The sequence below is a fragment of the Ostrinia furnacalis genome, unplaced genomic scaffold (genome assembly GCF_004193835.3).
Source record: "Ostrinia furnacalis isolate ACB-3 unplaced genomic scaffold, ASM419383v2 OfSCF1657, whole genome shotgun sequence".
NCBI classification, from domain to species: domain Eukaryota; kingdom Metazoa; phylum Arthropoda; class Insecta; order Lepidoptera; family Crambidae; genus Ostrinia; species Ostrinia furnacalis.
In genome coordinates, this window is record NW_021131896.1 from 260,178 (window position 1) to 284,936 (window position 24,759).

The 24,759-nt window shown below is 36.1% G+C and overlaps 4 protein-coding genes across 4 annotated transcripts; 1 reads left to right on the forward strand and 3 right to left on the reverse strand.

Annotated features, from left to right (window-relative positions):
- Window positions 1-545: 545 nt before the first annotated feature.
- Window positions 546-3,664, forward strand: scat (VPS54 subunit of GARP complex scat). The gene is made up of 2 exons (XM_028305467.1): window positions 546-780; window positions 865-3,664. Exons 1-2 carry the CDS (start codon window positions 683-685, stop codon window positions 3,425-3,427), a joined length of 2,661 nt encoding a protein of 886 aa, XP_028161268.1. The 5' UTR covers window positions 546-682; the 3' UTR covers window positions 3,428-3,664.
- Window positions 3,665-5,917: 2,253 nt separating this feature from the next.
- Alg7 (Alg7 dolichyl-phosphate N-acetylglucosaminephosphotransferase) lies at window positions 5,918-8,172 on the reverse strand. The gene is made up of 5 exons (XM_028305458.1): window positions 7,798-8,172; window positions 7,594-7,708; window positions 7,304-7,517; window positions 6,945-7,176; window positions 5,918-6,505 (listed from the first exon to the last, which is right to left on the reverse strand). Exons 1-5 carry the CDS (start codon window positions 7,935-7,937, stop codon window positions 6,019-6,021), a joined length of 1,188 nt encoding a protein of 395 aa, XP_028161259.1. The 5' UTR covers window positions 7,938-8,172; the 3' UTR covers window positions 5,918-6,018.
- Window positions 8,173-8,201: 29 nt separating this feature from the next.
- LOC114353439 (UDP-N-acetylglucosamine--dolichyl-phosphate N-acetylglucosaminephosphotransferase-like) lies at window positions 8,202-9,431 on the reverse strand. Its single transcript, XM_028305459.1, has 4 exons — window positions 9,059-9,431; window positions 8,855-8,969; window positions 8,565-8,778; window positions 8,202-8,437 (listed from the first exon to the last, which is right to left on the reverse strand). The coding sequence occupies exons 1-4, from the start codon at window positions 9,196-9,198 to the stop codon at window positions 8,202-8,204; spliced, it is 705 nt and encodes a 234-aa protein (XP_028161260.1). The 5' UTR covers window positions 9,199-9,431.
- A 3,630-nt stretch (window positions 9,432-13,061) lies between these two features.
- Window positions 13,062-13,934, reverse strand: LOC114353449 (uncharacterized). The gene has a single exon (XM_028305474.1). The coding sequence runs from the start codon at window positions 13,932-13,934 to the stop codon at window positions 13,062-13,064; it is 873 nt and encodes a 290-aa protein (XP_028161275.1).
- Between the last annotated feature and the right edge of the window lie 10,825 nt (window positions 13,935-24,759).

Below are 24,759 nucleotides of genomic sequence, written 5' to 3' on the forward strand. Positions count from 1 at the left end.
GAGCGGCAGGATCTTATGCGTAAAATCAAATAGACCGGTTCTCGAAAACAGCGGCGCGGCAGCGGGGCGGGAGCGGGCCACGAGCGGGCAGCGGCGCTTGAGCGGGCAACGAGCGGGCAGCGCACTCCTTCTTTTGCCCACAATAAATCGAGCGTTAGGAATAAATTTGAACCGAAATAAAATTGTCGCCGTTGTTCAAACATTTCGTTTGCGAATAAAAACAAATATCTCGACAACACAACCCCGAACACAACATTTCGCCGCTAAAGCGCCGCGCGAGCTGCCCGCTTGTTTCGAGAACGGGTCTGCGTTGCCCGCCCCGCTCATAGATGCCCCGCTCCCGCGCCGCCGCCGCTCCCGCCCCGCTGCCCGCTGAACTCGAGGCTGAGGCCTAAAAAGAGAGGTCGGCCCACAGAGAGCGAGATAGAGATAAGTAGGTATTTGACTCAAGTTTTTGTTCCAAGTGTGGCCTCCATTTTTATCTTTAGCTTCATGGTGGTGTCAACGTTGTCTTGTCATTTGTCATCATGTCAATTGTCATGTGTCATTATGTCATTATTGAATTTTCAACAATTGCTGATGCTGAATGTGCACATCCAAAAGTAGAAATATTAAATAATTATTTAGAAATGATAGTTTGATCGCTACATTTATTTTCTGTAGCTGTTAATTCGAAGATGTCATGGAGGACGAAACTACCTCTTGTAAGAAAACGCCCACTTGGCAGAACTGTATACATTGCCCAAGTCTGGTATTCGGTAGTGCCACGGAGTTCGAAAGGTTTGTTCTGTTTGGTACAGTGTAGCTTTTAAATAATGTCTAGCATTATTAGATTATACAAACTACAACTAGTATTACTTTCAGGCATATTCAAGATAAACACACAGTCAAAGAAGGATCCATTATTCTGTGCCAATATGGTCAGAATGGTATTTGTTCAGCTTTGCAATTTGGTGACTTGAGAAAAGCAGGATTCAAGTATCACGTGAGGGAATATCACTTGTATTCTAAAAGCACTTCTGAAGATTGGACATTCTATTCATCATCACAGAACCTTCCGGCAGTATTGAATGATCCTAATAGAGGTAAACAAAGTAATTTTTTTACTAAAACATGGGGTGACAATTTTGTTGATAAAGTAGAACTTTCTCCTAGTCCTTATTTGCCTGAAATTACTTTATCACATTTTGAACCATATTGCAAAAGAATAACTAGAAGATTACGAAGACATTGTAGACTAAAAGAAAATTTACCTGCTAAAACAAAGTTGCCAGTAGTTGAGGCTTTGTGTGAAGTTCCTGGTGTATTTTTTGAGCAGTCCTTGCCACTGAATGACCCCAACATTTTCTATAAAGTCTTTCCTAGCCTAAAGGACTCAGAAGATTCAAGTGTTGCAATCAGATCTCTGCAAGAAACATTGAGTACATACCTTGATGTTATAGAAATGAAAATTTCTAAGCAAGTTGCACAAAAGTCTGATGCATTCTTTCACGCTATGCTATCCCATGATACTATTATGGAACAAATGGCAAGAGCTGCAAAAACAGTGCAGGTAACACGACAAAATATTAAAAACGTTAAAGAAAACTTGACACTTTGTCCTTTAAAATTAATAAGCTTAACAAGGATCAATCACAATCTTGGTAATGTCCGTGAATTATTAAAGTTAATGAGTACAGTTCAACAAACCCAACCAATGATTCAATTACTTCTAAGTACTTCAGATTATGTGGCTGCCTTAGATTTGATCAGTTCCACCCAAAGAGTGCTGTCTAATCAGTTGTCTGGGGTGCAAGCATTTCGACATCTATCCCCACAATTGACTGAAATGAAGAGATTGATTCACAAAATGCTTAGCAATGAATTTCAAAGATACATAGTAGCAGATTTAAATAGGAATCAACAAGAACATGATTTGCCAGACAGAGACAAAATAGTGTCGATTATATCAGGCATTTTACGCTTAAAAGAGTTCGATTTCATTGATACTTTTAAGCTTGAAGCAATTACATCTATACAGGCCACCGTAAAACAATGTGTTATTGAAATAATTTCTGTAAGAGATGGCAATACCGAAATAGTTCTTCGTGGTTCAAATGCTGATAACACACATTTGTTGTGTAATGAAGGAATTACATTCCTTGAGAAGGCATCTCCAAAATTAATAAAATTGTTCAAAAGAATTTTATCCTTGAATAATTTGATATTAGAAATAAGTCAAATGGATGATGTAACTGGTAGTGAAAGTGAAGAAGCTTGGACAGCTGAAGAATTACTATTGGTAGAGGAAAAACTAAAGAAGTTAATAGTATCTCTATCTGATTATTGTAATGAACGCTGTGCTAATTTGATTGTCACTAAAAGTGATAAAGACTATGCCTTCTCTGATTTATCACAATTATCAAAAATATCAGAACTAATTGACAATTTTTCAAATGAGTGTGAAAAAATTACTGGTCATTACAGTAATGCAATGAGGCTTGCACTAAGAAGCTTTGCTATGAAATATATACAAATCCTACATACTGATAGGAGATCTCAGCTCACCTCAACTCTTAATGCTGAAAGGTGGAAATCTGCTGAAGTTCCCTGTGAATTACAAAATATAATTGATAAAATATGTGAAAATTCTGAAATTCCTTCAACACTTCTGTATCAAAGTGGTAAACCTGATGGAAAATATTTAATAATTAATAATGAAAGTTATGCAGTTGTTGGTACTGTGCAACTACTAATAAAAATCTTACTGGAATATTGTGAAGCAACCAAGCAATCCCCAGTTATAGTCCAGTACATAATTCACTGTATGATAGAACTAATACGACTATTTAACTCGCGCTGTTGCCAGTTAGTACTGGGTGCTGGAGCAATCCAAAGTGCAGGATTAAAAACAATATCAACATCGAATTTAGCTTTAGTATCTCGATCACTCCAAGTCATTTTATGGCTTTTACCTCTTATAAAAAAGCTTCTCGAAAATCTTCATTCTGCAGAACTATCACTTCATCTAACTGGATTTAGTAACATGGAAAGTGATATTGTTAGTCATAAGAATGAAATAGAAAGTAAGATTTGCCTCATAGTAAGTAACATGTTAAGCTCACAGTTGTCTGGATGGGACGCAAAGCCACCTGTACCTTCACAAACATTCCGTAACATTTCCAAACATCTAGTTAAATTGCATGAAGCATTAATTGATATATTACCAATTGAGCAAATAAGGACCATATATAAAAGAGTACATGAAAACTTTAAAGACAAATTAAGAGAACAACTGATTAAGATGAACATAGTCGCTAATGGAAGTCCACAACATGGAGTTGTAACTTCAGAATTAACTTTTTATTTACAAACCCTCAAGACGCTACGAGTAATAAACGAAAGTGATGCAGAAGATAATATATTGTATGATATTTGGTTAAATTAATTAAACTAAAAATATTTGTATGTATGTATCTATTAATATTATTATGATAATTATTATCCAGTGTAAAATTGTTAATCATTCTGTATCTAAATGTACAATGTTCTTAGAAAATATTTTGATAAATGAAATATCCTGTATTGTGTATTATTAATTTGTATAATTATTTAAGAAAAATCTAAAATCTTGGTGATTATGGGAATAAACAACTTATAAATTATTGACCTAAACTTAGTTCAATTCTAATTATCTTTCTTAAATAAAATCTTTCTTAAAAACTTTATATGTAGGTATGTAGAGGTAAATTTTTAAATCTCAAAAAAATATTAATTAATAACAGCTTCTATGAGAAAGAAGAGGTAGGTTATCTAATGTTTTTGAGTAGTGGAAATATCCTGCAGTAGCAAGTTAATAATTTAAAAACCGGCCAAGTGCGAGTCGGGCTCGCACACCGAGGGTTCCGCCGTACAAACGTAGCGGTTTACAATTTATGACGTATTAAATCAAATTACTTACTTGATTCCGTTGCGAGTAGTGGCGAATTTCAAAATATGCGGTATGATTATTTTTTATTTATTTATTTTTCCTATATTTGCATTATAGGTAGGTACCTACCTCAGCGTTTTGAATTTTTGCGTTGATTTAGAATTTCTCACAGTTTAGAGGCAATTAGATTTAAGAAGTGTTTGATATGAATTTCAACTTTAATATCTCTACGCGTTCATGTGAAAAAGGGTAGGTAGTAAGTTTATAATTATTAAAAAAATATTTTATGTCATGTAAGCAAAAATAATATTTTAAATTTTATATAACTTCAAATTTATCATTTTCGCAATTTTTCCTTTATCTGTACTATATAACGTTGCTTCGTGCCGAATTTCAAGATTCTGAGTTCACAGGAAGTACCTTGTAGGTTTTGATTCCCTAGCGTGTGACGGAAATTCGTCTAAGGTGTCGGTATAAACTGCTGTATCTTTTGATCGCGTTAACTTAGAAGTTTGATTTTTTTACTTCTTAAAGGGACAATAGATCTAGGTATTTGGTATAAATTTCAATTTGATACCTTTATTCTTTCGTAAGAAATAAGGTAGTAAGTAAGTTTCATTTTATTAAAATATTTTTATTATATTATATAACTAAAAAAATGAAATTTTCGCAATTTTTCCTATATTTGCATTATATGACAATGCTTTATGCCAAATTTCAAGATTCTGAGTTTACGGGAAGTATCCTGTAGGTTTTGATTCCTTTGCGAGTGTCGAAAATTTGTTGAAAATATCGACATAATCGGCTGTATCTTTTGATTGGCTTGGCTTAGAAGTTTGATATTTTCACAGCTTAAAGGGAAAATAGACCTGAGTGTTTCATGTGAATTTCAGCTTGATACGTTCACGCGTTCTTGAGATAAAGGGTCTTGACAGACGGACGGACGGACAACAAAGTGATCCTATAAGGGTTCCGTTTTTTCCTTATGAGGTACGGAACCCTAAAAAAAAACCCGAATACCGGGTAATTATTATTGACGGGATATTCTGTGAGTGACCATGAAAGCTACTTGATAAAAAAGGTTGATTCTACTGCTTAATACATTTGAGATGAGACAACTTTTCTCCCAAAAGACTGAAATAAAATTACCTTTCCATACAAATTATTGAGTATTAATAATTTTATCATCAGCAGTCAATAGTCATCTGTATGGGGATGTTAATTTTTTTGGGAATTTGATGTAGGTCTTGTTGTAGGGAAAGTAGTTTCGCAATTGGACAGTAGAATCAACTCTTTTTGTTTGATTGAGTATAAAAAACAACCTGTATCATTTTCAATAATAACTCGGAATTTTGTCAATAATTCTTTATTCCTTAGTACTGTACTATAAAAACATAACAATATCTCAAAAAGAGTAACGATTTCTATCTGCCTGGCGACGATAGGGTGCAGTCAGCAGGCTTTTACGCTTGAAGGAAGTGGCCGTCGCGGATCTTCCGCCTGTACAAGTCATTGCATTGCATAAAATATAAATGACTAAAACGGGCACACTACATGATGACTGGTCGCTCCGATTTATAAGCTCTAACTTGCTTTGCGGAAGATCCGCGACGACCATTTCCATCAAGTGTAACAAACGCCTAAGGCCCGGTTTTTTGATTCGTAGTTAAAATAACCAATGGTCAAATTTGACAGATGTCAAATGACAAGTGGTTAAATATCAGAAAAAAATGTTTTTCGAACAATGGTTAGCTCGACTTTTAATACATTTTTTAACTATTACTTAACATTTTGTTAATATTTAACCATTAGTAGCAAAATTTAACAATTTGTTATTTTAACTATGAATCAAAAAACTGGGCCTAGTGAAGCGCGCCAAACCAAAAATGTTTTACGTTACAGGAATTTGCTTCGATTTGGCGCGTTTCTGTATTACGATGTACTAAGATGGTTAACTAACAATAAATTTTAATAAACATACCTAGTACATATTTGGAAGCAAAAAAATGCTACTACAATGTGCCCTAATACGTCGTATCCTTTGGTACATCCAATTAATGAATAAGGTCAGTGGATTCTGTGGAACTAAAAGTCACTGGCCTTCATGTTTATGAATCATAGAAATAGGAAGCCAATGGATATCTTATTATAAACGCTATACAACTACATAAACACTGAAATGCCATTATCATAGTGACTAACTTTACTTCAGACATTGAACCGAACTTAATTAAAAATAAATTAATTAACGTCAGATTGTTCATGACTATACTATCATTATCTTCTATCACATCTACTAGATGAAGTATTCTTAGTATTTGTACTATTGTTTTAGTAATAAAGTTTAAATCTTTTTTTATAATTACAGTTCTACTTGCTTGTAATAAGTCAGTTTCAGCACTATATTTTGGTAACCTATGTCTTGGACATGGAACAAAATGAAATAATTGAGGAACTGAATAAAGAAAATTAATAATTTGTGGTAAAAAGAATAATAAGACTGTTTTACTAAAGTGGCTTAATATTCCTACTACAGCAAAAGTCATACCAGAAACATAGCAAAATGTATCACCTACGAAAACTTTTGAAGGGTACCTGAAAAAAAAAATTAAACATTTTAAAGTCATACCTATAAAATTTTTCATTCAATTTCATACAAGTAATTAAGTACCTACTAATGCAATACAACTTTTATGCTTATTGTGCATATGTCTCTAATGGTTTCTTAAGGGGCACAATGTCGCATCATAGTTTCTTAAAAGTATTTAAGCCTGTCCCAGATTTACAAAAATTTTCATCATCAGGTCATAAGCCATTTATAGTTTCTTTCTACTGCAGGAGCATGACACTCTTCAATTTACCATAAGCAAATGAAATATTTGGTCTAAAAATATACATATCAGGAAAATTGCAAGTATGTAATTGTGTCTGAAACTTAAGCCTGCATCATCCATTTTTTTTTTGGATTAGTGGTTATGTTATTATAGTAAAATTTTGTTTAAAATGGGCATAAATTTGGTTTGGTTCTTCTTACCAGTTGTGCTTCAATAATGCTGAAGCTGTGGCTAAATAAGGCAGCATAATGCGCAAAGAGAACATGTGGGCTTTGTATTGATCACCTCTCAACTCTATTATATCAAACACAATGATAGAGATTGCAATTATCACCGACTGGCCTACTTCTAGACCATTGATTCCAGCCAATATGTTTATAGCATTTGTACAAAAAACTGCTAGCATTCCCATGTATATGTAATAAAAACATCCTGAAAACAATAATACCAGGCTTAGTGTGACATGTAGGTGGCTTACTCATAAGATAGATGATGAGCAAAATTTAAATAAATTTTTATTCTATTCAGTGCAATGAAAAAGGTAAAAACATTTATTTACCAATATTAATGGATACACCGAACCATTCTCGAAGTGGTATTGGTAATATAAATGTGGTAGAATTGAAGTTCACATAGTACACCACTAGTAATGGTAATGATGCTACTGTTGGGAGCAGTAACTTGTACCTCCATCGTAAATCCAATACATCATCAGCAAATCCCAGAAGTAGCATACAACATATGGACAAAAGTGCTGCTAAAACTTCTGCAAACTATAAAAAGAATTAAACTTGAATTACTAGGGGTGCTGCAATAGGTCAATAGCACTGTGTGATTTTGTTGTCTTACCTCATTGTGTGGAAAAGATTCTCGATCCATGAGACTGTTTCCAAACACTATTGGTATGAAAGTAAAACTTGTAACTAGGAAAATGCATCCTGATACCACACCAAGAGCCTCTGGTCTGAAAACAGCATTAAAAATGTTCCAAACTAACAATAATATCTTGAAACTACAACGAAAGATGTATGTAGTTAGGAAGAGTATACCTACATTTTGTTTTTATTATTTTTACATAGATCTATTCCGTATAAACCAGCGTTTATAAATAAATTCTTCAGATTAAGAATTAACCCATCCGTAACGAAATATGCAATTAATGATAAAATTATCACTATAATTAGAGACCACATGATAACCAACCACTTCGGGCCACGTACGAAAAATTTAACTTTATAATGGTAATGATTATATCTTTAATATTACCATAACATGACAACTATGGCACATGCCTTTAAAATTGTAACAAATAACTACAAACGAAAATACAATTCAACCGGTGAACTCCATTTCAATAAAATATATAAACAACAAACTGTTCGGCTGTTTCTGATGACTGACATTAATGACGGACGACTGACACGTGAGTCACGTGACCGAGACCGGTTTGGTTCTTCTTACCAGTTGTGCTTCAATAATGCTGAAGCTGTGGCTAAATAAGGCAGCATAATGCGCAAAGAGAACATGTGGGCTTTGTATTGATCACCTCTCAACTCTATTATATCAAACACAATGATAGAGATTGCAATTATCACCGACTGGCCTACTTCTAGACCATTGATTCCAGCCAATATGTTTATAGCATTTGTACAAAAAACTGCTAGCATTCCCATGTATATGTAATAAAAACATCCTGAAAACAATAATACCAGGCTTAGTGTGACATGTAGGTGGCTTACTCATAAGATAGATGATGAGCAAAATTTAAATAAATTTTTATTCTATTCCGTGCAATGAAAAAGGTAAAAACATTTATTTACCAATATTAATGGATACACCGAACCATTCTCGAAGTGGTATTGGTAATATAAATGTGGTAGAATTGAAGTTCACATAGTACACCACTAGTAATGGTAATGATGCTACTGTTGGGAGCAGTAACTTGTACCTCCATCGTAAATCCAATACATCATCAGCAAATCCCAGAAGTAGCATACAACATATGGACAAAAGTGCTGCTAAAACTTCTGCAAACTATAAAAAGAATTAAACTTGAATTACTAGGGGTGCTGCAATAGGTCAATAGCACTGTGTGATTTTGTTGTCTTACCTCATTGTGTGGAAAAGATTCTCGATCCATGAGACTGTTTCCAAACACTATTGGTATGAAAGTAAAACTTGTAACTAGGAAAATGCATCCTGATACCACACCAAGAGCCTCTGGTCTGAAAACAGCATTAAAAATGTTCCAAACTAACAATAATATCTTGAAACTACAACGAAAGATGTATGTAGTTAGGAAGAGTATACCTACATTTTGTTTTTATTATTTTTACATAGATCTATTCCGTATAAACCAGCGTTTATAAATAAATTCTTCAGATTAAGAATTAACCCATCCGTAACGAAATATGCAATTAATGATAAAATTATCACTATAATTAGAGACCACATGATAACCAACCACTTCGGGCCACGTACGAAAAATTTAACTTTATAATGGTAATGATTATATCTTTAATATTACCATAACATGACAACTATGGCACATGCCTTTAAAATTGTAACAAATAACTACAAACGAAAATACAATTCAACCGGTGAACTCCATTTCAATAAAATATATAAACAACAAACTGTTCGGCTGTTTCTGATGACTGACATTAATGACGGACGACTGACACGTGAGTCACGTGACCGAGACCGGCCCCCCCATAGATATAGATGATGTAGATGACCCCACAGATGAGACTGAACTGTCCCACCACCTAACTCAATGACAGGGGGGCGCTACCATCGTTCAACTATATGGTTTCCATCATGGCAAAAATCGGAACCAGCGATCCGGTATTGACGGTGGCGCCCCGCTATCAATGTCATGGATAGGACCACAGATATGGATAGATGCAGCATGTGAAAAAAATTGTATGAAGCCGAGCGTGCCACTTTTTAAACGTCATTAGTGTCATTTTAGCGAATTTTAGTGATTGCCGCAACGTAAAAATAATCGAATCATCGTACTGCATTCGCAGTCATCGAAAGATATCGTGTGACTCGATTCGACAATTAAATAATTCCGATAAAACTGATATTTTGTTAAATTTATAGCTATATCTGACTGTGGATTAAAATAATTTTGTAGCGGTAAACGTTATTCTACATTATTAATTTTCATATTAATTTGTAAATAATATTTTTGTTGTGCTTAATGTTTATGAAAGTAATGATCGTTATTCCATTATGTTAAATAGTACTAACTAGTAATTCATACTTAATTCCATACTTTTAAAAAACCTAGTTTCACAAAATAAAGATTAACTCAAGCTTTTTATTATTAATAAAAAATGTACAAATCGTCGGCTGATTGCAAGAAGTCATTAACTACAAAAAGTCATTAAGTGTCCATACTAGCATGGCGATATTGGCCGCGACTTATACTATATTATGCAAGAATCAGTAAATGGATATCTGCCGTACTTTGGAAGATTTATTTTTGTAAAACTTGATAAATACAGTTTCGTCAATTTTTATAGCATTAAAGTAATTATTGTCCATTAATGATTTTGTGTCGTAACATAGTCGATACACACACTGTTTTGACTAACTGCCAGAACTTAATAAAGATTTATAATGCGCCTATCCTTGTTCATCCCAGCCGTTCCTTAACTGCGTTTGCTGCACCTCTTCTTAATCTTGCCAACAGAGACAGTGCAGTGTGGATGACATAGAAAAGACAACACATGAGATGTTTTCTTCATGAACATTTTCTACACGGTAGTGTCTGAGGGAGGATTATTTTGTGCTCGTGTATACCGTATTTTTATCTAGCAATTAGCATCGGTTATGTAAGAATTCGTAGCTACTGATTTACAAAATTATATCATCTGTAGTTGCGAAAATTTTCATGAAGAAAACATCTCGTGTGTTGTCTTTTCTATGTCATCCACACTGTACTGTTTCTGAAATTTTTTGTTTAGAATGTGACCCAGAAGATGACAGGTCATAATACATATTTCGTTATTATGATTGTTTATTATATTATTTTAAACGTAATTTAACTTGATTTAACATGTATCACGGTAATCCGATAAAGTAAAAAGTAATTACTTCTTGGTTTGTTATAGTTGGCCGTCAGTCAAAAGACATTAACTTCATATTTTGATTTTTTAAAAATACTGTGTACGTTATTTTGAAATGCCAGTAACTAAAAATTTTTACTAAGACTTATTTTTATGTATCGGCATTTTCATTGCGGCGCTACCTATTATATATTTTTTTTAAATGGCTTTTTTCTCTCCAAACTTCATTAAGCTATTTCTCGAAATCATGTTTCTGCTAGTTAATGACTTCTTGCAATCAGCCGACGAAATGCGTAGTTTTGCCAATACGTTTTGTTTCATAAAGCTAAGTCAGGTACCTAGTTTTGAAGATAATATTTCTAAAACGACAAAATCCAGTGTAGTAAAAAACGTTCGACGTAAAATGAAATACAATAGATTTTTCTTCATAATTATATGCTTTAGACGAGCCCTATAAAAATAATCAAAACAAATCAAAAGGTTTGAATAAAATTGTTCTTCCGCCGTCATTTATAAAAAAGGTAAGTAATTGCAAAATTATAGAACTTCCTTAGGCAGATGCCTCTCTACTCTGTCTATTTGAAAAAGTCTGGCACTGGGTTATTCCGGGGGCCCGATAAAGAACCAAAAACATCTTTACTTACCTTTCTAAATAAATTAATTCTTACAAATAGTCAAATCTCATTATTTTTCTTGTCAAGTGCATGAATACACGGATCAGTGTGTGTCTTATTGTTATGAGTAAGTACGGTTCCTTGGGATCGGTATGAGTACACCACATACAGGGACCATAGTTTTAAGAGTATATCGCAGGATATGTATTATAAACAATGCTACTTTATACTTCTTCTACTGCTACTTTATTCTAATTAATTGTTTGTTACTTGTGCTGTTAATTACAATTCTCAATCCGTTATTAATTTCTTCTTTCTACCGTGTTTGTACTACTGTACTCGTAAAATCATCGTAACCGATTGTTGTAATCGGATTACAATTAACAACGTGTACATCACTCGACCATGTATGTCCATTTAGACATATCGGAATGGCACGCTTTGACGACCAACTTGCTGTATCTACTCTAATCCATATCTGTGGATAGGACAGGGCCCCGATTACGGTATAGTTCCAAAATACTGAACTGAGCCCCGATTACGGTAATTTTTAACGTCAACAATCCAGACACGCTTCTCGATTCTGCGATACGATTGGTCGTTCAACAGCGTACGTCAGCTGTTTTGACCAATCGTATCGCAGAATCGAGAAGCGTGTCTGGATTGGAAACGTTAAAAGTTACCGTAATCGGGACTCTGTCCTGTGCATGACATTGACAGTGGGGCGCCACCGTCAATACCGAATCGCTAGTTCCGATTTTTACCATGTTGGAAACCATATAGTTGAACGATGGTAGCGATCCCCTGTCATTGAGTTTGGCGGGACAGTTCAGCGTGGGTCATATAATATTTAACGTCTACAATCCAGTGGGTCTAGACAAAGTGCAAATTATAATCGCAAACCAGTCGAAAAGTGGTCGAAAAGCCCCTTTTTTGTATGGAGTTTTGACGGATTCGATTTTCGATTCGATCAAAAAGTGCGTTTTGTCTAAGGGGGCAGACACGCTTCTTCGATTCTGCGATGCGATTGGTCAAAACAGTCAGCTGTCAGTCAACGTCAGCTGTTTTGACCAATCGTATCGCAGAATCGAAGAAGCGTGTCTGGATTGTAGACGTTAAATATTACCGTAATCGGGGCTCTGTTCAGCGCTCTGAGCNTTACGATTAAATTTGATATACCTACCTATTAGAGTGTGAAAGGAAAGAGAAAGAGTTTGTGTGTGTGTGTGTGTGTGTGTTAGAGTGTGTGTGTGTGTGTGTGTGTGTGTGTGTGTCTCTTTATGTGGTATACAAAAGGGAATATGAAAATTTTGATGATAAACCATATTAGAATGCAAGAAGCTTTTGCAAATTTAAGAATAATTGTTTTGCGTCGTTGTCGAATGTGCATGCAGGTCAGCGGCGGACATTTTGAACATTAACNTGGTGCCATATGTTTTTATGCAGCTACCATTAGCAGCACTGAGATCCCAGTCGGATGGCCTTCTCTGGTCGCGTAGCCAACGGTAAGGGTAGCAGCATAAATCAGATCCCGTGTCAACAAGAAATTGGTGTTTGGTAGTCTTGTCCGTGACAAAAAGGCGGCGACCATGAGGATCAATCGAGCAGCAATCAGTACCCGCCATTACTGATTGCTGGTTGCGTTTTCCGCTGCCCAATTGCACGGAGCGGTGCATTTTGAAGCTTTCTGTCTAAAAGTCCTGTGATACCAACAGTATTTAGGTGTGTTTGCTCTTGAATTCTCTTCTCGTCTTCGGTTTCTGGAAGTGGAACGGGATCGTGAGGTGTCACGTTGTTGCACCGTTAATGCTGCAACTTGTTTTGTCAAGTTTTCCACGCATTCCACGAGTGAGCTTAAAAGTGTTGGTGCACTATTGACTGCGAAGACGTTAGCAGGTCCAGGAGTGACTTCTGTAATTCTATCGGCCAGATCTGCCAATTTGTCCAAGCTAAGATCGGCCTGTGCTGCTAGAATTGCTTGTACCTGGTTGGGCAGTCGACGAAGCCATAATTGTCGTAAAAGCCCTTCGTCTTTGAGGGTTGATCCAGCAAGAGATTTTAAGTGTCGTAAAAATGTCGAGGGCTTCCTATCTCCCAGTTCCTCGTCACTGAGAAGGCGTCGCACACGTTGTTCCTCTGATGTTGAAAGACGCCGTATTAGCTCTTCTTTAAGCTTCAGGTATTTGTTTTCTTCCGGAGGGTTCATGACAATATCTTCAATTTCACCTATTACTCTTTGATCGATAGCCCCAATAACGTGGCTAAATTTAGTCATATCTGTAGTAATGCCGGCAAGATGGAACTGAGCTTCGACTTGCGCGAACCATATAGTTGGTCTATCAGTCCAAAACGGCGGAAGTTTAACCGATACTCTGCAGACTTGGTCATTTGAACTTTCCTGTTTAGGTTCTAGCCGTGCTTTTTGAAGATCCGACTGTAAAATTGCATTTTTAGCTCTTAGCTCTTCTAGCTCTGCTTGAAGCTCAGCATTAGCCATGGTTGGTGTATTAACAAATGCACGGCAACAGAAAAGGAGAATCTAAAAATAATTAAAATTAATTAGTGAAAGTATCCTTCTCCGCAGGTTAGAGGTACATAACTAACAATTATAAGGAAGATGCAATTATCTCAAGCAGATTACAGTTAATATACAGTGAGTAGAGATGTTCATAAACTATAGCAAATAAATAAAATTAAATTGTATTGTAAGTTTCATAAAAGTTATTAGTTTTGTTTTAAATCAATAGTTACACGATATGTCAAGGAGCAGTGCAATACAAACAGATGTAAAACATTCAAATACACACACACAATGGTCATAAATAATTAGCAGGCACATCCAATATAAGAAGTATGGCAGCAGGGTTTTGTGCAAATACTAATTTTTAGTTGATAATGCAGTTTAGTATTAGAAATAATTAAAGTACCAATTTTATGAATTTTATGAAATAGCAAGAGTTAAGAAATATAAGTATTTGACTGTGCTTCAGGACTAATTTTATTTTAAAGCAAAGAGTTTTCAAGTTTTAGAGCTAATTAAAAATCATTCATTGAGACAACATTGATTAGAAAGTAGTAGTAGTAAGCACGATTTGTATGAATCTAATATTACAATAAATATTACTTAAAGTGACTATGTTACAAGAATAATACACGTTTAACAATTTACAATTATGTATGTAAAGAGAACAAGGTGAGGTAAGAGTCTTTGAGCACTTTCTGCAACTTGGATTTGAGTTATTGACAATGTGTTCGACGCATTTAATGCACAAATTTGGAAGAGTTAGTGGTACTTGCGTGGCAGGAGGCTTTCGTAGTCACTTCACTTGGACAGGTAGCACTTTGTGAATCGTGATTAGCGGTTCTGAATTCAGGCACACTACACTGTAATATGTATCCCAAGCAGGTAAAAGGGCGTAGGGCGGGCAGTTGTCTCGTGGTCGTGTCGTGTAGGTAGATACTCGATGGTTAACCGGTTATCGGGTCGGTATGTTCTGGATTCCTTTATCACTCAATAGGACGTCTAATTGCGTGTTGGTGATGAGAGTCCAGGGTGTAATTTCACGTTCGGGGTCACCAATTTGGGGTTTCATGCGGTGGCGTTCCCCCAAGCCAAATGAAACACCGGTTAGCGTTGAGACGTTGTGTAATCGGTTATCGTTGTACACAACACAAAATATCACTCTAAACACAGTTTGGTAATCAGCGTAAACATTGCATGTATCACAAACAGCATACGGTATGATTAACTTATGTGCAATTATAATAGTTCGTGGAACGACCAAAAGTAGCTCCGAGTGAGCGGGAAAATGTGAAGTCCCGTTCCGTCAATTTTGACAGCTTGTGTCAGTGATGCGTTCAGAAATCCGAACGCCACAGGTCAATCAATCAAATACAAATTAAATAAACTGGCGTTTAGTGAAACGCCAGTTATTTCAACAACCATTACAGGATTGGTATCAAGGTTAAAGCACTACCATACTAATACACTAAAGGATTTATTCACTTTAATTTTATTATCATGTATCAACATCTCAGATACAAAGTTCCGGACATTTCCGAAATAACCGTTGTTCCCAACAAAGCCGTAAGATCTAGAGTGCATATTAGTTCTCTTTGAATACGACAAAGAGTGAATTTTTCACCGTTAAAACTGAAAAGAAATGTTAGATGGTACTTAGTTTCTGACTCAAAGTTATTATCAACTAGCTTTTGTCACACAAGGACTTGCGCACATAATTATGCCGTCCAAAAACCAGAATAGGGCTTATTCCACTATTCCCCGTTAATCAAATTGGAACTTATAATGGGGAATAATGAACTAAAAAGTTCACTAATCCCCGTTATATTACGATTTTATTTTTAACGTAATGGGAATTTTTTAGTTCATTAAATTCCCCATTATAAGTTCCAATTTGGTTAACGGGGAATAGTGAACAAAAAGTTCACTAATCCCCGTTGACGGGGATTGTCAACGGGGAATAGTGGAATAAGCCCAGAATTATAAGGAACATTCAACAACCAAACTTCATCTTAATTAGTTTAAGCGTGAATAATAATATTATTAAGGTTCTTTTTCTCAACGACATTGATGATTCTCGTTTTCGATCTCTACACCACTACCTATTTATCTACTCAATAATTTATTTATTGTTAAATTCTAAAATAACTTTATTTGGACGATCTTACGGTCTGAAATGCCACAGAGAAATAAAGAATTTCAGGAATGAACATTCCGGCGAGTTTCCATTATGTTCTTCCATGACGCAACATAACCATTTATAATTATAACTATCATTATTATTTTATAAAAGAAAAGAGTAATAAAACTTATTTTAATACCAAACATATAATTATAAATAAATAGCAATATTACCTTCCTCACTTCATTTTGTAAGTTATTCACGTTGAACAAAACAGAGAAGAAAAACTTAGCAACGGTATAGTTAAAAGTAATTTTCTTAACGCAACACCATTGTCCATTATTCCTTTTCTTCCACGATGTAATCCCTTGATTCTTTCTGTGAATTACCGCAGTTTTTCTTGGAAACAGTTTTCTTGTTGCACCGCGAAATGTTCCGCGAATACAGAATGCCAGCATTTTAACATTCGCACGCCGCCGACATATTCCTTACGAGTTTTCTGCTGTGAGAATTCCTAACTAAATAATAAACAACGTTGTCGCCGACTCTGAAAAATGTGTGTTAATGGATTATGCTTAGTGTGTTTCTGAATTTTGGCGCAGCTGGGCCATTTCAAAGTGTTGTGTACTGTATTTTAAAATTTTGTAGAGGTTAAAGTAAAAACAATGCCTGTTGCTGAAAATGTAAGTAGGGTGCCAGAAAATGGATGACATCTTTATGGCCCCCATAGGTAAGTTCACTCTCTGTGCACTGGGCAATCTGCAAAGTGAGATAGAAAGATGGTGCTGTAGCCCTGCACTACTTTAAGGCTGAGTTGCACCATCCTACTTTAACTTTGACAAACGTCAAAAATCTGTCAAACTCCATACAAAAAAGGCCGGTTAACGTTATAATAGCCGTTAAAGTTAGGTGGTGCAACTCACCATTGATACTTACAGTAGGCGCACACCGTTGATTTTTAGTTGGCCGATAGTTGTGCCCGATTTTAATTTGTATGAAGAATCGGCCAAATCGAATCGGCGTAGTGTGCGCACTCCCATACATGCCCATACTGATCAACTGCCCGACTAAACTATCGGCCGACGAAAAATCAACGGTGTGCGCCTACTCTTATACCACACAGCTGCAGCAGTACCAAAAATAAAAGGTACAACATGGCATGTTTGATCAGACTTTACTTGACTTTATAGGATTGATACATAGTTGTTGTAGTTATAAAAGTAATTCTGCTGTCACTCGCTCCTCAACCTTTTTCTATTCATAGCCAAATTGTCGATAATTTCGCACGTAACCTGTCTGCCCATTAATTTCCTGTCATCTCACCGACAAAGGCAGACGCAATAAATTGTTCGGCCGACGACAGAATAACACTTAATAAAGGCGCCCGCGGCCTATTTCCTCAGATATGTCAGACGCACTGATTATCGAATGGTTAAGGCGTGACCACAATTAGAATTCTTGCTACGATATTAATTCCGCAATTCCTATTTACAATATCAAACTTTCACATAAAAAATATGAATTAAACCGGCGCAGGCCCGGTCGTTGTGGAAATCATTTGTCCAGTAGTGGACGTCATTTCACTGAAACGAAGGAACTATGATATCCTGGGAATGAGCCCGTTGCTGCAAATCCTGTGTAGACAGGATCCAAAAAATTAATTGGCTGCCAATAAAAACCTAGCCAGTGAAGGTCAAGTCAGCTCAGGCCTAGGAGAACGTTAAATTGACATTGGACAGTTTAACATTCCCCTGGGACTTGTTTCAGATTTTGCGACTCTACATATTTTATTAATAAGATCGCAGAAAATTATGCTGTAACATTTAAGTAATAACAAGTTTTCACTTGTTATGTGATGTGCAAAAGAGTACTCGTATAATTATCTATTGTAAGCGTAGAAGGTACATTTGAAGGGAAATTCTTCTTCTTGAAAGAAATATTCTCTTAATGCTCTTCTTCTTTATGCTTTGGGAGTTTGGGAGCATTAGTTTAGTTAGTGGGTTCCTCGCTACAATGGTCCTCGAATCAGTAGTCCAACATCTGCACCGTACGTTTGGTTCTCGAAAAAACTGTATTAAATCGCTTATTCCTACCGCCACATGTGGCTGCACCCTTGCCCATCGCTCATTCGCCGCCGATCGCGCTCAAGAACAAATATGGCCAGAAGTGTTCTTGAATACAAATTAGGACCGCTGCAATTTCGCCGAGTGATGTGACGGTTTGAACGAGTTCCAACACTCGGCATGCAAGGAATTTTTCATTTGGGAATTATATTCGCGCTTTAGTTATTATACGTTCGAATTTCGCTGAAAGGACACTTTGTCACTGTTTAAAGCTAAGTAGGTACGTATTTATGGTTTGTTTGCAAGAAAAATTGCTGTTGGAATTGCTGCGATAAAAATGTACAGGAATTATTTTTCTACAAGTGGTACTACTTTTAACTATTTATATTACAAGAATTGGATTCGCGTGGCTCCTGAAGACTTCTGACCAAATTGAGGAACGAGGTTTTACAATGTGATTTTTCCACTTTGTATTTCCTGGGAATCGATGATTCTGAGCCACCGATCATGAGCGTATTCTCTAAATATTTGGCCACAGTCGTGTTTTGTAGAGTCATTAAAGCCAAACAAGCCTTTTAAAAAGATGACAGTTCTCCCCACGTAACTGCAATGGAGACTATTCTGTAGGCATTAGTTAATCATTTGATACCAACACAACAACACATCCGACTAATCTCTAAGTATGTATGTATGTAGGTAACTATGTATACCAAGATCTTCCGCACTAATCTGTAGTACGTCGTTACAGCGCGAATTACATACATCGTAATCAGGATTACGTAGTTCGTGTATCACAGTTCGATTTAACGCAATAAACTATGTACGTGCTTGTATTCACACGTATAGTTTTAAAGGACTAGCGGCCGCCCGCGACTTCGTACGCGTGGATCCCGTTTTACCCCGTTAATTTGGGGTTGAATTTTGGAAAATCTGTGTGAGCACCTACTACGTTCTAAAAGGAACCTTCATGCAAAATTTGAGACTCCTAGCACTTGTAGTTTCTGAGATTTCGTGATGAGTGAGTGAGTCAGTCAATCAGTGACCTTTCGCTTTTATAGATATAGGATAGAGAAGCTATCGTAAGCAAAATTCTTGCTCCAATTTGAAAGGAATGAAATAAGTAATGTTCGTTGAAGCGTTAAAGAATATCCGTCGCGTAACCAAACTGTTAAAACATGCAGCGCTAGATCGCTTACAAAGTACCTATAGTTACAGCCGTATTCACAAATGATGCTTGCTTAAGTGAAACAGTATCGAACTCTGTGATTAGTTCGTATCTCACGCGCACTGTGAGACCTCATAGTAATGTTTGTAATAGGTACAGGTCTTAGTTTTCTAGCGACCAATTAACTGAATTTAACTGTCAAAGTAAAGCTGTACAGATTGCAGTACAGTACAGTTCAGTTCGGATCGCGAAATCTAGTACATACATCGATGTATTCCCAGCTATGTTGGTATGATAGATTAAACGAAACAAGTCGCTGGGTCACGAGTTCGTTCCAATAAAGATTATTCTGGCATCGCTCGTTAAATAAACGGGAATATGAAATATTAATTTTGTTTGGTAAAAAAGCTTTGTAGAATAAAATTTCAATAACACAAATGAGTTTATCTTTTTGTTAAATGGGACAAAATAAATAAACAAAAGAGCAATGAATACTCTCTAATAAAAAAATAATTTATGTATTTAACTGACTTTTAAAATTTGTCTACATACAAATTTATCAAATCTCTCTGAAAAAATGGAAAAGTAAGTATTCAATTATGGAATGTATCGCTAGTGTTCATGTGAGATGATGAGATTGTAATGTTATGAACATAATTTAAATTACTCGTAATGTGAAAATATTAAAGCATGTAAAACCGTCGATAATCCCTGCACTGATAGTCCTAAATGTAACGTTTTATAACATAACTAGCTTTCCGCCCGCGGCTTCGCCCGCGTGGAATTTTGTCTGTCACAGAAAAACTTTATCGCGCGCGTCCCTGTTTCAAAAACCGGGATAAAAACTATCCTATGTTCTTTCCCGGGACTCAAACTATCTCTATGCCAAATTTCATCAAAATCGGTTGCGAGGTTTAAGCGGGAATGCGTAACAGACAGACAGACAGACAGACAGACAGACAGAGTTACTTTCGCATTTATAATATTAGTTGGGATCTATGTTCATATATTCCTGAAAGTTGTGCGACTTTGTGACTGAAAGTTATACAGGGTGTTAGGTAAATGGGTATATGAGCCGACAGTAGCCTATGTTAACATGGTCATATAAATGGTATGGTGAAGTCAGAAATTTGATATCATCATTTTAATTTCTTTAATTTTCATACAAAATTAATTTTATAAAATCCGATTTGTATGAAAAATAAAATAATTAAAATGAAGATATCAATTTTCTGACTTCACCATACAATTTATATGACCATGTTAACATGGGCTAGTGTCGGCTCATATACCCATTTACCTAACACCCTGTATATTCCTGAAAGTTGTGCGACTTTGTGACTGAAAGTTATAGAAAGTGAAGCGAGTTCTAAGATAGTTTTAAGATACTTACTTATATTCCTAAAAGTCGAGCGGGTTCCGTGATAGTTCGCTTGATATACGGCAGCGGGGCCCACCTGCGTGCCCGACAAATGCAGACATACGTCACAGGCTGATAAACGACCTACTATCTCCTAAACTATGTACTTCCCTATTCTCCTATTAAGAGAAATTGCGACTACTTTTTTCGCCTCTATATTCTGAGGATGAGATTTATTGGAGCGCGATATTTGTTTTATTAAAACCATAAATGCATAGCATCAGAATGAAGTTGGTGGCGTTTTTTTTGCATGGACCACTTTATGTGCATAAATAATTCTATTAGTTTACTAAGCAAGTTAATTAAAATTTTAATTTATTGAATTGAATTGATTACAGGGCAGATAATACCACCCTAGACAGCATCTCACTTAACAACAGGTGCGATTGCAGTCAAATACCTGCTTTGATCTGCATTAAAATAAAGTTTCAGTTTGGATTCTCGTGGGGACAGCCAAAAATAAAAATAAAAGTATTTACAGAAGTTCCTCTCTTCTCGCAGTTTTATTAACCAATAGTGTCAGCATCAACATCATCAAGTCATTTGGTCTCCGCTGCAGGATCACAATAATTTCCAAAAGTACCACAGGCAAATGAGATGCAGTAAAGTGTTACATAAATTATCTTCTTTTCTACTTAATTTTTCGGCATTCTCATCTCGATGGGCCATCAAAAGTACCTAAAATTCAACCTTTTTGTAGAAAAGCATCTTTTGCTTGGGCCACTCTGCTCCTAACTTTTCCTACCCGTATTTCCGCCTCCACTCAACGAATGACCAAATAAATAGGCTGATTCTTCAAGTTTTACTTACCCCACCGATAAAATCTTTATTAGATCATCTAAACGCTTCTATTAAACTGCGCCGGACAAGAGACTCTTAACAAGGATGAAAAGAAAAAATATAAAGGAAAACTCGCAACGGACGTACAATCATTTAATGAATTCGCAATTTGCATACCGACAACGAGCCAAGGAAAAACTACAGACCACTGGTGGGTATAGAGTTGCTCACACCGCGAGCTAAAATATTAGAGAATCAGATGTCAGGAGTTGTCACTTTTCCAAAGAGATTTGTGTCATTTTGATACGCTTCTTTATCTGTGGTGGGTGACGAATAATGGCACAGGGCCGTGTGAGCAGTTAAATTAACTAAAAGTGGTCGCAGGAAAGAGGAAGTTCCAACATTTAAATGCTTATTTAGGGTAATTGAGAACTATCGTATCGTATAGAGAAAAATCTGTCAAAATCTTCATCATCATCATTTCAGCCATAGGACGTCCACTGTTGAACATAGGCCTCCCCCAAGAATTAGATTAAAGATGTGGTATACCTAAAGCACAAGCATATTTTTAGTGTTATTAGGCTAACATTTGGAACTTATTCAATGTTCAAGGCTTTTTAAAAGTATACCTAGGACCAATTGCAAAAAAATACATAACTTTGTGATACTATAATATAAAATACACACAAAAATGATGACGTCACACTAACAAGCGGTGTGCTCCACTCTGCGCGTTACGGACTTGGTGACGGCGGAGTCGTTTTGTAATCGTCCTCTTGCCTCCTATTATTGGTGTCCCTTTTGTTCCGTCTTTAAATTAAAGACTATTGACCTTAACTTTTCCCTTGGACTTTGTACTGTAACCGGAATAGTGGCTATTATTAACTAATTAGACGCTGCAGCGGTGCATCGCCATTTTCTTTGAAAATGGATGCTGAGAAATGGGCTGTAAATTGATAGTGAGCGATTTTGAGTGGTCGTTGAATGGAGTTATAATCTTAAAGTAAAATATCTCAAGTAAAATTACATCTTGTGTTGAGAGGAGACTAGACTAGAGAACGCAAAAACATAAAAAATGAGATTAATTCTAGCCTTCTTACTTGCTTTTTTTCCGTTCAATCGTATTTTGATTTTTGTCAATCTTTATACACATTATCATGCATGTGAAGAATACCTAACATGTATTTAAAGTACGCACAAAATGTCCAAAAGAGATAAGCACTCTGCAGGTCCAGATGTGATAGATAATAAAAGATTTGCTTCAAAGGTGTATTTAATGTAAGCTTACTCAGAACTAAGAACCAACCTCAGGCACTTTTTGGACATTAGGCGAAAACTGGAATAATTCTTGAGTAAGCGTAACTCGCACTTATCGGGTTTTTTAGAAAGGGTGAATTCATGGGCACTTTACTTACCGCTGCTGCGCGTAAAACGCTGATGCGATGGGGGCTATTCCAGTAGGTCCACTGCTGAAAACAAAATCTATCATCAGCTCTATAACACTGCCTCTTTCTGACCTAAACAAATGAAAGAGACGGCTTCGGTCGAGTTTCTGAATCGTCCAAAAGGATCGGGGCCCAGATTTTTCGGCTGCGGCCGGTCAAACGGAGTGATTCCATTCCGACCGATGTGCTCTCACGTACTTCTGTTAGTCGTATTAATTAAATGCAAGCCCCCGAGTCCATTTTACGATCTCGGCCAAAGTGGAACTCGTTTCGTTTATCCGCTCCCACTCATAAGCAATTACTTTACCGAAACGACTTTCCGAGACTCCGAACGTGCAAAGAAATTAAGCTTTGCGGATTTGGGGTTTACAAGTTTAATGGAGGCTCGCGATTTAAGTATGAAACGTCAGGTGCTTTCGCGAATGAACTCGCTTCTGTAATTAAGAAGTTGGGTGTGCATCCACCTTCGGATTAGCGTCTTAGACTGGAAGTTACGTCGTAATCGAATTTGACCAACTAGATATTTAAAAGGCTATTACCTACTGCTAATGTAAAGTTACGCCTTTTGTAGCGAGGGAGTGGGATTCAAGATCAAGGTTAGGTTAACTATAACAGCAATAATAATAAACAAATACCTGCCTTGTTCTACATAAAAATAAATTAATAATTAAATAGAGCTTGAGCTGGCGAAATAGATAATGATGATGAATGTTTGTAGTTTGAGTAATACCACAGAATAATAATAAGTACTATGTACAGAAGTTTTACTTCGCGAAGGTATTTAAAAAAATGTATGCTCAATGTCATTAACAATATGGTGTAATTTAGCCTGTCTCAAGAGTCAAGCACCATTTTGTTGACAAACGTCAGTGATCGGCACTGCGCCGAAGCTATAGGGCTGACTTCGGTAAAACGATGTGACGTGAGGTGCCAAACTGCGGAAAATGGTGAAGGAAATACATGATTTAGCATGAATTATCATAAAAAATATTAACTACTTATTTACCTCTCAGTGTCTTAAGGCAACTTAAAAAAGTACATTATGTGTTTTTATTATTATTTAGGCAGTTAAATACTGCACAGTATTTAGTACACCATTTTCTTTATTTTCTTCCATCATACACAAGAATACGCGTGCGTGAGTCAATGTTCGCTCGTATATGAGGCCTTGTCAAATAGTATCCTGTAGGTGGGCCATCATGCGTGTTTTGTTTTCGATGTAAACTCGCGGAGATGAACAGGCCTGGTAATACCTACTTACTTAGCTTCTAAAATCAAATAATAGACGTCATTGGTTAGGATTACTACTTACGATTAGGTAAGTATCTTTCCTTTGGGTTCCTCATCGGGAGGTACGTTCTAAACAGATTATTTCAACTTAAACCAAACACCAACATAAAGTAATGTTTCCCTTCAAAATCTAAACCAAATAGCAAACTTTCACCAACTCCAGGTAGCTTACGTCAGACAGCCTTGTCCATTTTGATGGAAACTCTTTGTTAACGGATAAAAAACGAAAACAAAAGCGAAAACAAATGATTATAGCACAATCTAGAACTTTCTGTAACGTCCCACTGATCCCTGTTAATTGCTAGAAGTTTCTAACAGCAGTTCCTAAGTGCACACTTAAAGACTTCTAAGTTAAATACTACAGAGAAGAGCTACAGAATAAAACTGTGTCACAGCGGGTACTGGTTACCTAATATAAATTCAAATCAAGTGAAAAACTCTTAATGATAATTAAGTTTCAGTCTCACTCATTGAACGATACATTATAATACATTGAAATTGAAATTGAAAAAGTCA